This window comes from Salminus brasiliensis, chromosome 11 (genome assembly GCF_030463535.1).
Source record: "Salminus brasiliensis chromosome 11, fSalBra1.hap2, whole genome shotgun sequence".
NCBI classification, from domain to species: Eukaryota; Metazoa; Chordata; class Actinopteri; order Characiformes; family Bryconidae; genus Salminus; species Salminus brasiliensis.
Genome location: NC_132888.1, coordinates 18,070,309 through 18,083,042, shown reverse-complemented (window position 1 = coordinate 18,083,042; position 12,734 = coordinate 18,070,309). Strand labels below are relative to the sequence as shown.

Here is a 12,734-nt window from a genome sequence, read left to right as displayed (position 1 = left end):
TTGCCCCGGCAGGCCAAGCTCCGTCTGGAGATGGAGACAGAGAGGCTAAGACAGATGCACTCCAAAGAGATTGAGAGCAAAGATGAAGAAGTGGAGGAGATCAGACAGTCCTGCAGTAAGAAGGTAAGACTGCATATTATCTTTTTCACACTGACCCAGGGCCAGCTTTCTAGGAAATCTAGGAAAACCAACAAAACTGCTTGAAACCAGCTGCTTGAGTGTTGTGTGTCTTTTTGTGTTACTAAATGTTGTTAGATGTACCTCTTGGATCGGCTTTTAGCAGTCAAGTATCATTTGTGTGCATCATTTGAAAAGGTGGGAACTCAAACTGGCAGGAATGCAGCAATGCATATGTATCACAATGTGCTTTAGTTCACGTGACTCTGTGAGACACGTGCTTGAGAGTACAAGCCACGGTGTATAGTAGGGCTTCAGTTGGGTCTGAAATTCTGAATACAGCTGGAAAGTCAAATAATCACAGTGAATAAGGGATAAGGGTTTTGTGTAAATGCAACAGAATTGGCATGGTTTTTGCTCCTAATTGTACTGACAAATGACAAATTGCAATTTTAATATGATTAATCACGCAGCCCTACTCAATTCCCCACATAAACTCAGTAAAAGGAACAGTAATCCCAGTTCCACATCAGCCAAAAAGAAGTGTACCATCATTTCAGATGAGAGAGCTCCAGCTGGCCCAAATTACTGGGCCTAAATCATTTGAAGTGCCGAAGCTTGTTTCCAGATAAGGGCCCATTTATTTTAACATTCTAGTGCTCTTGTGCAACATGAGTAAACAAGTCACAGTCAGCAACATGATGAATAATAAACACGTGCTTCAGCTTTTCATGCTAATAGTGGGTGTCCATGTGAGGGTGAGTGTGTCTGTGTGCGTACGCGTGTGTGGCGAGGCTGGGTGTGGGGCCGTCGATGGAGCTGAACTCATTGACATTTAGTTTTTGGTGTGTAATTTGTAGTGCTGAGGTTTGGTTTCACTCGCGCATGGTTGACCTCACCCTCCTCCCCACTTAACCAATCAAGCGCTCAGTACAGGGCATCCCGTAATTACCCTTCCAGCAATGCTGGCTCTGAGAGATAGCACTGGGAGCAGAGCAGCTCGCTGCATGTGCGTGAAAATCTGCAGCAACACACATTTCGAGCATTTTCCAATTTAAATGCTGTCTTGTGATGTCATTCTGCCTTATTTAAGTAGTCTGACACATACTCAGACTCCCACAAAATAAATGAAAACTACGGATTGCAAATGATATAAGAGAAGGGAGAACAGGTATGGTTCCTTTATAATTGACAATTGCACCTTTTGTTTCTACCTTCATGCACAAAAAAAATCCATTTCTGTCCTGACAGCAGTGCTCTCGTCCCCAATGACAGTAGCCCCATGACTGATCCTGATTTATTCAGCATGAAAATAATGTAAGCCATATGCCATTGCTATCTCAGACACAGAATAACTATCCACCTGAAGACAGCATGGTAGAGTTGCTGCTGAGAATGTTTTCCAGATCCATCAACAAAACACAAACTTTTCTATTTACTGAAGAGTGCTACAGATTTATAGAATCTGTTCCATGAGAACCTCCTCTACCAAAAACGTTCTCTGCATAATGCAAAAATACGTTAAAAGTTTGTCAACTGTGTAAATAAAAATGCAATGTATGCATGTGTGTCTGTGTTTGTCTACAGCTGAAGCAGATGGAGGTGCAGTTGGAGGAGGAATATGAAGATAAACAGAAGGTCCTAAGGGAGAGGAGAGAGCTGGAGGCCAAGCTGCTGACCGCCCAAGACCAGGTATTTAACACTTTTATACACAAACACTTCTATTTTTTGACTTTCTCTCTCTCTCACCCTTTTTTAGACTCAAAGACCGAAGAGCACTTTCAGCAAAGCACTTTTTAGTTGCTAAGCTAACCCAAAAAAAAAAAAAAAAAAAAGCATTGGGCTTCAGAGTGGTGCAACAGTCTAAGCTTCAGCCTGGCCATTGGGAGATTGTTACTTGGCTCCCTGGCAATGAATAGGATAGCCCCACTGCTCTTCTACCATTAGCCCACTTTTGGTATCTGTTAGCTGACATAACTGACAGATAATAGTGAAATGATCAGTAGGCCCCATATTTGTATATGTGAGTGTACACCCTAAGTGAGTCATATTGACTGATATGTCTGCAGGGACTATGTGAAGGTTTGTTTTAGCGCTGTACTGCTGCACGCTCTTTTACAGGTGAGCCACAGAGACGTGGAGGCAGAGAAGCGCCTGAGGAAGGACCTGAAGCGCACCAAAGCCTTGTTGGCCGATGCCCAGATTATGCTGGACCACCTGAAGAACAACGCTCCCAGCAAGAGAGAGATCGCCCAGCTCAAAAATCAGGTTCAAGCAGTTTGCTGAACTCTTAGTAGACAGTAGTGGGGAAATCTGATGATATAGTATCAGCATCAAAGCTGGGTATCAGTCTTTTCACAACCATAACCAACACAGTGTTACATTGAAAAAAGATTTAGAAGAGCTTTGCAAGTGGCATTGCTGTTTGTGAGTTCAAATCTTAACAGGGCTGAGAGTACAGGAGAGTGTACTTAACTGTGCTTTTGATGTAGCACTGTGCAGCATGTGAAACAAGAAAACACTGTTTACACTACCTCAATTCTGTTCAATTTGTGTGCAGAATGTCAAATTCTGACTCCCTGCCTTGACTCTAACTCGACTACTACAAAGTCTTGGCATTGACTCCGACTTGACTTCTACAAAGTCTCAGTCTTGACTCAATGACTACACAGACTGTCTTGAGTCAGACTTGACTACTACAAAGTTAATCTTGAGTGGGACTCGATGACTATACAGACTCTTTCATGACTCAAACTCTGAGACCATACAGACTCTGCCTTGACAGTCTTCGACTGTGCTACTACAAAGATCTTGAGTCTGACTCTGTGCCTAAACAGACTTGCTTGTTTAAGACTACTACAAAGTTAATCTTGACTTGGACTTGATGACTATGCAGACTCTGTTGTGATGGTCTTTAACTTTACTACTTCAAAGTTTCAGTCTTGACTTGCACTTGAGCACACAGACTGTCTTGAGTCAGACTTGACTACTACAAAGTTAATCTTGAATTGGAATCTGACTATACAGACTCTGTCGTGACTTGGACTTGGGTTCTCAAGTCTCAATCTGGACATGGACACGTCAGTGTCACAGATTGTCTTGTCTCGGTCTAGACTACCACAAAGTCTTGGCCTTGACTCAGGCTAGACTTCTACAAAGTCTCAGTCTTGACTCAATGACTACACAGCCTGTCTTGAGTAAGAATCGGCTACTAAAAAGATCATCTTGAGTTGGACTCTATGACTATGCAGACTCTGTCGTGACTTGAGTTCTACAAAGTCTCAATCTTGACACGTCTGTATCATTCTCGCCTCGGAGCCGACTACTTACCCTAGTCTTGCCTTGGACTCTACTACTACAGAGTCTCGGTCTTGCCTCAGACTCAACTACAGAGTCTCTGCCTTGACTCGGATTCGACTACTACAAACTTTCAGTCCTGACTCAGACTCGTCGATAAAGTCTTGGTCTTATACTCTGGCTTCCATTACTAACTAAGTGTTGTACATTGTTTGTGCATTTGTGTATTAGCTGGAGGAGTCTGAGTTTACCTGTGCCGCTGCAGTCAAGGCCCGTAAGTCCATGGAGGTGGAGATTGAAGATCTGCATGTTCAAATGGATGACATCTCCAAAGCTAAGCAGGCGGTAAGTGTACATCTCATCTGGGATTGTCCGATATCCATAACCAGCCGATCAGGCTTTTAGAGACTTTCATATTTTTACAGACGTAAGGTGAGAAAGTGAGAACATTTCAGCATCACCATCAAGGGACAGATAAACATTAATCTGTCTTCTGTATAGGAAATGAAGCACCAGAGGGGAAAAAATGCACACAATCTCACCCACACACACACACACACATGCATATAGAACACTTCCTCATTCACCTTCAGTGCCAGTCAGGATGTCAGTTCAATTATTTACCGCAGGGAAATGATTTCCGCCCATAATGGCATGTTTCCGATTCCTCCTCTAATTTGAACAAGACGTATCACCCTGAAATACATTACGCTTTAATAACGCTGTCATGGGCCGGTTCTGCTTCAGCCTGAATGGAGGGATATAATTGAGTTCACACAGCAGCAGGTTGGAAACAGATATTGGGAGAGAGACGGATGGTCCTATTTTGCACACGCCGTTTCGGCCCCTGTCTTTATTATGCTGCTTTCTCTTTACAGCGCCTCTGGAGCGCGAAGCCATCTGACAGGATGTTGAATTGAGCCGTTTCGTTAGTAAAACTGCATCTTCGACCGCGGTACCACTGGACTGTTACGGCATGGTGTTCGTGTAGTATTCTTTACTGTTGTCTGGACGTGGCCACTTATTGTCTTTCTCTCAAGAGATGCCCCATTGAGGCCATGACTGATTCCAGGGCTGTAGGCTTTCCCGAGCCATCTGCAATGGTGCTAAAAACTAGGTTTGGTTTATGTATTGACATCCATTCAGCCGTAGGAATAACTGTAGAAGGGAGGCCAAAGCGCGGCCAAATGGTTTCAGCCCTTGACATAAACTGCATTGATGTGCTAAGGTGGATGACTTTAAATCATAACAGAGCAGCAAAATGTCGTCTCTCCTTAACCTATATCTGTTTTTCTGTAGAATCGGCAGAGCCATGTTAGGTCCTTGTAAAATACCTTCTGAAATCCTTCTCAAGAAAGTCACGCTTGTCTTGACTGCAGGTGTTGTGATGTTTGTCAATGCATGCTTTTAATGTTGGTTAATCAGCTGTGTGTGCGTACGTGCATCAAGACTTTCCGGAGTCACCAAACATATTTGAAAACATTGTATAACAGAGTATTAAGGGAAATGTTCCATTGGACTCTTCCATGTGGACTCTCTTTGTGGGGTTGTTTTATGAACTGCTGAAAGCAAATGAGGGAAAATCAAGCCCCCTTAACACTCTAGCCTCTGTATGTAAGCATACTTTGGTTCTTTTACTGTCATAATTAACCACAAATGCATAGGCCCTAAAATAGAACACTGTGGAACTCCATCAGATATGCTAGATAGGTTTAATTTAGACTGCTTTTCTGTATTAGGATTTATTAATAAATAATAACCTTATGGTTCAAGAGGTTAAATCACCTTAGATCTGGTGGATTATTAGAATTTTAGCTCCTTAAAGTCAGTATCGGTGACAGTGTTAATAAGTTTTCATTTTAATGTAGTCTGATTGTAACCGTAACCTCTTGATTTTCATCTTAGATTGTGATACTAGGCTCTTGACTGTGATACTAGATTGTGATTGTGATTGTGCACTATATGTCCAAATGTTTGTGGACACCCTTTTTACCGCATTCTGCTACTTTAAGTCACACATATTGCTGATACGAATGTGAAAATGCGCACACTCAGCTTGTCATGCCCCTGTAGAGAAGCGCTGCCAATAAAATAAAACTCCCTGGATTAGATAAACATTGACCTATTGGAACCCTGCCTGCATGTGTTAGAGGGCTTTAAAGCCCCCCCGGTCCATGTTCTCTGGATTGATTGTTCTCTATCCAATACTTTTGAGGACCTCACTAATGCTCTTGTCGCTAAATGCAAATCAAATCCTTACAGCAATGCTCCAAAATCTAGCAGAAAGTGGAGACTGTTACTCCAATCAAAACAGGATAAACTCATTTTTATCCTTGATTTTGGAGGAAGCAATGAATGAGCAGGTGTCCCAATACTTTTGCCCTTAGCCCTAGTGCATATTGTGATATTGTGGTAGAGTGTGATAGTAGATTGTGATACTAGGTTATTAAGTGCAGTCTTTTAGAGTGACTCTTGTGTAGTCTTGTAAAATGTGTTAATAATAATAATAATAATAATAATAATAAAAACAAACAAGAATAAAAACTAAGGTATTATAACAGAAGTAACACATGCTTTTAGGGTTTCTGGGAAATCACTTTTTTTGGGCTGCATGTATTGGTGATGAGGTTTGAATGAGGGGGATAGAGAGAGAAAGAGCTAAAGAGGCAATCTTTGATTAGGAGGCTGGCTTGTACCTGTCAGTTCCAGCAAAGGAGATGGATGGAAAAGATGAGAGGCAATGCTGAAAAAACGTATTCCGTTCCTTGCTTAGTCTGCACCATGTCTTCGACTGCCGTAATTGTATTTTAAAAAGCGTTTTGTATGACTTTGACAACTTATCTTGTTTTTATCCTTCAGCCCATCTTCTTTTGACAAGAGGATTTGGAACAACTTGGAAGCATGCGCAGGGGGAATTTAGAAATGACAGGCAGATTGAATGGCTTTCCTTTGATTTATACGTGTTATAAAGGCTGTGATTTATGATCCGTTCTACTGCTCTTTCAATGGCTCCTTTTGTAGTTTCATAAAGTGTTTACTATTAGTATTACATTTTACTACAAAAGACGTGACGTTGTAAAATTCCTCCGCACTTAAGGAGGCTTTAACTGTGTTTCACTGTGTGTAAGCACCAGTACCAAAGTATAATTTGTTCAATAAACTGTAATCAGAAAGTCTCACATAGGCTGTAATGGGCAGTTTGACTAGAAGGGACTGGATTCAGGCCATTAAGCATGTGGTAGTGAGTTTTGGCAACATGCGAGTAAGATGGATGCCTCTGCGACTTCTCTGGTTCCAGACTCCATTCGGGTTCTCACTTGTGTGTTAATGAATTCATTAGCATTCTCTGATATCCACATTTTTCATCCCTTATTAATACATTCCGCCCTTACTCTTCAGAGATTGCGTTAATGTATTGTTGAAGTAATTATTATTGAACGGAATTAGACCTCTGATACTCCCAGGGAAGGCAGCTCCAGCAGTGCCAGTGCTAGCCGCTAATTGTGAGAATGCGTAATTGCACGCGGCACCTTGGCTCTTGGTTTCTGAGCTCTGAAGGGCACTCTGGGTGAGGGTTATATGTGGGAGGGCCTGCGGCTCCCGTGTAAACAGCCAATCCTCGGTTAGCAGGTGAATATAGAATATTACAAAAACTTAATCAGAGCCTTGAGGCTTCTGCTTGAAATATTGACCGATTTTCTATTTTATTTATTTATGTTTTTATTTTCCCTCCAGGCCAAGCTCTTTTTGTGAGACCCCACTCTCATTGAGCTGTTTTGTTGTGCAAAGCAAAATTCCTCCACAGTTGCCTTTGCACATACTGATTTCTCTGTGCCGTTGTGTGTTTTGTATCCCTTCCAGCTGGAGGAGCAGCTGAGCCGCGTGCAGCGCGAGAAGAACGACCTGCAGTCGCGCATGGAGGAGGACCAGGAGGACATGAATGAGCTCATGAAGAAGCACAAAGCCGCCGTCGCCCAGGTAGCCATCTCAAACCCGTCAGAAGCAGCGCACAGTGAAACACTGTATTCCCAATCTCAAAAACACACTCCGAGCAGGACCGTATGTACGCAGCCTGGGGCCACACCACCAGCCCTCGACACAAACAGCACCACTGCCTTAATGGCTCTGGTCCCCAGCTGGATGGCAGTATTTTTAGGGTTATTATTTCCTGAAAGCTTGTCTCCACAATGATGTGCTCCTGGAAATTGCACTGCGGCCCTTTCAGTGCTTCGGTTTATGTGGAAGTGGGGGGAGGGTGAAAAAAACATTCCTGGAAAAACATTTGAGTTGCAAAATGTTTTGCTGCAATTTTGCACCATTTGAAAGCTGGGCACTTTATTACCATTTCCGCACCTCACACCCCATTGTCATTTCCCAATGTGATTTTTCCCTGCCTTTTTTTTCAGCGGCCCATTTCTATCAAACCAAACGATCAAACTGGCAGTGTGTAGGTAGAGCTTGAAGTGCTTCTCATTTCCTCCCTTTTGTTTGTATTTGATGTGTTCTTATTACTGTACAATTAGCAGGGCAGATTTGCAGGCATCATTATTGTAAAAAGAGATCAGCTGAGGCACGGACTTTCAGATTATAGTGGTTTTCCAGTAGATGTAGTAGAAGTAGAAACACTTTATAGCCATTGAACAGCAGTACAGCAAAATTTAAAGCAGTATAATTCAAGAATTGGTATTTTCTTATAGGGACACACTTTACACATGCATTTCTGGACAAGCTGAGAAACACAGAACTGTCACTGATTCTAAACACACTGGACTAGTAATTAGGGAAGTGAGAATGCACAACAGGAAAAGTCAAAGGAAGAGAAAGGACTGTTCCCTCATATCTCCAATCCCCACTCCTGCTGGTACAGGGGATCAAACCAGGTGACCTTCAAGTCCAAAGCTCACTACTGTAACCTTGGGGCCTCTTCACATATTGTAAACAAACGTGCCCTCCTGTAAGTTCCCTTGGCTTACCTCACCAGCCCCAGGCTTCGTTTAGTCAAGCTCTTTTTTTCATGCGTGACGTCCAATTCATTTTTGATGCATTGAGACTGAGGCCGAAAATCCCTCCTTTCTACCTCAGCGCTCTGTATCATCCACTTGTAGTACTGTGTCATTTCACACAGCAGCTATGATTTTGCAGTGAAGGCTTTCAGCATGATGAAACACCTGCTGTGTGTGTATCACATCTCTGTCCACACATTATAGCTTAGTGTGTGCTGGTGGTGTTTATGTAACATTCTGTTCTGGGTTTTTTTTTTGCTGCTGTTTTGAATAGTCCTCTCAGAGCCTGGCCCAGGTCAGTGAGCTCCAGGCCCAGCTGGAGGAGGCCTTGAAGGAGAAGCAAGAAGTTCAGGAGAAGGTAAGAGTACACAAATGTCTTATTGTCTTTCACTTTTAATTCAAAACTATTGCATATATATATATATATATATATATATATATATATATATATATATATATATATATATATATATATATATATATATATAGGCCATTAACACTTTAGATTAGATCCACTTGTGTGGAGCAGGAAAATTACAAGGAACAAAAGCGGACAGGGAGCAAAGAAAGAAGAGTGCATATTTACAACAACAATAAGTTTTTAGCGCTGTTTATAGAGCACAGAAAGTATAGAAAGTATTGCCAAAAAGTTGCCAAGTTCATTAGCAGTGTAATAAGCAGCAGTTACCGGTTTTCTCAGTTGCAGTGTTATACGATAAATACTGATGCTTTGCAGTTTTTAAACTAGCATATTAATCAGAGTGATAAAAGGGAATATTAGTGATATACTTATTTGTCACCCTTCATTTAAAGTGTTATTGGCAAACCTGTGTCAATATTTCTTTCTTACCCCACTGCTAAACGCACAGCCTCTTCTCTGAGCTCAGCAAAACTGTTTCAAATGTTATTTGCATCTACAACCATCAGTCTTTGCTGTAATTTAGTAAATTGGGCACTCACACCATCAGTACCAATTAGACTCCTTAAACAACAGAATAAAAAAAACACCAGTCTGGTGTCCATGCAAGGCTACAGGCTAGCCCCAAGAGATCAGATGATCTTTTTATATTACTCTCCCACATCCACTGCCTTAAAGACTGGACTACCTCAGACTGCAGCCAACTACACATCAGGAGGGGATCAAAACACAACTGCCTGTTCTACTTGAAACGTCACATTGATGAACTTCCCAATATTTGTATTAAATTGCAGATATTTTACAGGAAAAAATCTTGTATCAAAAATTTTGTATCAGTGTGTTTTACAGCATATTATGTCAGTGTTTTCTTAAATCTCTAGCCCTAGTCTAGCTAGAAAATGCCATTAGACCAGCTATAATAGGGAAGTTTTATTTAGCGCTGTAACTCCAGCTCCAGTATCAGATAAAAATGATAAAGGCCAGCTTATAAACATTAGTAGTTTAGGGTCATAAAAATGCTGTGTTCAACAATTGTGCTTGAAAACACCAGGCTAATATTCATGGCACGCTACAACATTCAGAATGTGATACAAATATTTTATTATAGACAATATCAATTATTTAAACCAAAAAAATAACACTAGTGGCCTAATTAGCAAAGCTAAGGTGAAGCTTATCTTGATAAAGGACCAGCTCTTTTATGTTTTTACTTGTGTAAACTTTAATGTCTCTTTTTAACAGTCAGATCACTGCTGTGTAACAATTAAGGGCCAATCAGCCGTAGCTTCTTTTTTTGTTGCTCTGTGTCTGAAAAGCTCCTGTGGTGATAAGGTCAAGATTTATGAGATCTGTGTCTCACTGTCACCCCAAAAAAGCTAAGAGCAGAAGATAAGAATCCGAGCCTGCCTCTCAGCAATTATCCACGCTGTCGCACCAGACTAATCTGGCACTTACTCCAGATTCTCTCCCTCAGATATAAAGCTAGACTGGCTGAAGGGCTGACTCTCCTCTGGCAGCATCCGTATACCCCTCCAGCCGTGTACAGAAAGCTTTTTGCTGCCTCCAGCTTGGCTCCATGATCCAGCGCATGGAAAAATGTACAAGGCTGCTTGTATTTTCATCTTAAAATCCGAAGTTGCGCAGCTCAGTTCAAACAAACAGTCGACTTAAGTCTGGCATGAAGGTCGATATCAGGGAAATCGTTATTCTCAGTTCTCAGGTCTTCACCTTTTTAAAAATAGGTGAGTGCGCACCCAGTTGATTGGAAAGGCAGGAATTCAAAGGTGCTGAGAGGGCTTTTGAATAATGGATTCAAAGCGTGGGTAATTAAATATCCAATGCATTACCCTGGGTTGAACTGGTGGGCCGGGTCAATGGAGAGCGCCGGCTGCAGCTGAGACGCCCTGTGGCGATTCTCTGTAGAGAACCATGCAAGTTTTTCCTCACTTCAGTCATTGACAGGAACAACAATGTGCAGCTCTAAAGGCAGTGGGGTTTAATGCAGGTCCCATAGCAAGGGTGCCTGTAGAATACAGATGGATTTTGTTGTGTCCATTGTTTGCTGGTATGTGTGTGTGTTTGTTTTCATACTGAGTGTGAACTAACTCTGCGCTTGTGCCCTATCAGCTCACGGCCCTGCAGAGTCAGCTGGAGTTTCAGGAGCAGTCCATGGTGGACAAGTCTATGGTCAGCAGGCAAGAGGCCAAGATCCGGGAGATAGAGACCAAGCTGGAGTTTGAAAAGACACAAGTCAAGCGCCTGGAGGTGAGTGGGAAGGACAAGTGCTCTGTGTGTGTGTGTGTGTGTGTGTGTGTGTGTGTGTGTGTGTGTGTTGGTGTATGTGTGGGCTGACCGGGCTCAGTAGCAGAAGTGTCATAAGGTCAGCGAGCAGGCAATCGAAAGTCAGAAGAGAAGGAAAATAAAACTATACACACCCACCACCTTATTTCTCTCAGGCCATACTCTCTGACCTCCTCATGGTGATCGTTCTGAGAGCTCAGAAATCCTCAGAAGTGGCACCAAGTAGGAAACTTTACTCATTCCTTTGTTTTCTGTCCAATGTTCTTGTTTTCGGAATAATGATGGCTTCCTTATCGGATAAAAAAACAAAAAAAAAAAAAAAAAACCCCACTGCATTTTGGATGGTTTGGCGTTTTCTATTGTCCAGGACTGTGTTTGTGATTACACTGTGTTTTCTTCAGTGGATAGGCTTTTGCATTTATGTTTTTAATGTTACATTACGCTGGCTGCATCATAAGCTCATCTGCACAATAACACAGTTCTGCTTCATCCAAGCAATAGCTTTCTGAAAGAGCTTTTAAGGAAATGGGCCTGAGATATTTACACAATGCACAACTCGCCTGAATTACTTTGAGTAATGGTTGGGTCAAAACAGCATTACTTTCAGTTATAGCCAGGGTTCCCACACGTCCTGGAAAATCTCTCTAAGGTAAGTGAGGCTAACAGCAAAATGGGTTTATACGTAAAAAGGAGAATCCAAAAGAGTGGTGCAAAAGCCATGCCAGGCCAATTGAAAACCATGAATAGCCTAAAGAGTACATGGAAAATGGTGAAACGAGAGTAGTCAAACACAGGCAAGGGTCAAAACCAAAACAGCCAACAAACCGGCAACCAGATCCAAAGGGCAGTCCTAGAAGAGAAACGGTAGAATGGCAAAAGCGGGTCCATGCACAAGAAAGGACAAAACAGAAAAAGCAATTGGGCATAGCTGGCAAAACTTCCCAACAAGAGATACAAACAGATTATACAAGCATATGTCCAAATGTTTGTGGACACCCCTTCTAATGAATGCATTCAGCTACTTTAAGTTGCACCCATTGCTCATTTGACTGATAGTATAGTGCACAGCTAGTCTGGTCCCTGTAGAAAAGTACCGTCCATGGAATAGGGCTCTCTAGAGCAAATACACTTGAACCTTTTGGCACCATGCCTAATGTCAGGCAAGGACTAGAGGAGCAGCATTGAGTCCAGCACTAGTGTCCCCCAGCATTGAGCTATGGGGCAGTGGAACTGTCTTCTCTGAAATGATGGTGCTACGTCCAATACTTTTGGGATGAGTTGGGGAATTGGGGATGAGGTGGGGAGTTGGGGATGATCATCCAACTTCCTGACCTCAATAATACTCTTATTGCTGAGTGCAATCACATGCTCACTGCAATGCTCCAGAATCAAGTGGAACCTCCTTTAATTTAGGATAATCAGGTGTCCCAATTATTTTGGCCACATTTAGTCCATATGGACATATCTAGTGGATATTCTGTGATTGATTGGCTGAGGACTTGTGACAGTGACATTGGGGTCTATGGGATCTGAAATGTACATCCTACTCTTCCAGTGATGACAAAATTGCTACAAGTGAGATCCTGGCAAAGTGGAAC

General features: G+C 42.2%; 1 protein-coding gene across 1 annotated transcript in view; it reads left to right on the top strand.

The window, feature by feature from the left end:
• The window catches only part of myo18ab (myosin XVIIIA b), a 125,578-nt gene that overhangs the window by 98,257 nt on the left and 14,587 nt on the right, over nt 1–12,734 (top strand). The window contains exons 33-39 of the mRNA XM_072691783.1: nt 13–123; nt 1,705–1,809; nt 2,239–2,385; nt 3,646–3,759; nt 7,276–7,392; nt 8,692–8,775; nt 10,963–11,100. Coding sequence (XP_072547884.1) covers nt 13–123; nt 1,705–1,809; nt 2,239–2,385; nt 3,646–3,759; nt 7,276–7,392; nt 8,692–8,775; nt 10,963–11,100 — 816 coding nt within the window. The remainder of the gene's footprint in view (nt 1–12; nt 124–1,704; nt 1,810–2,238; nt 2,386–3,645; nt 3,760–7,275; nt 7,393–8,691; nt 8,776–10,962; nt 11,101–12,734) is intronic.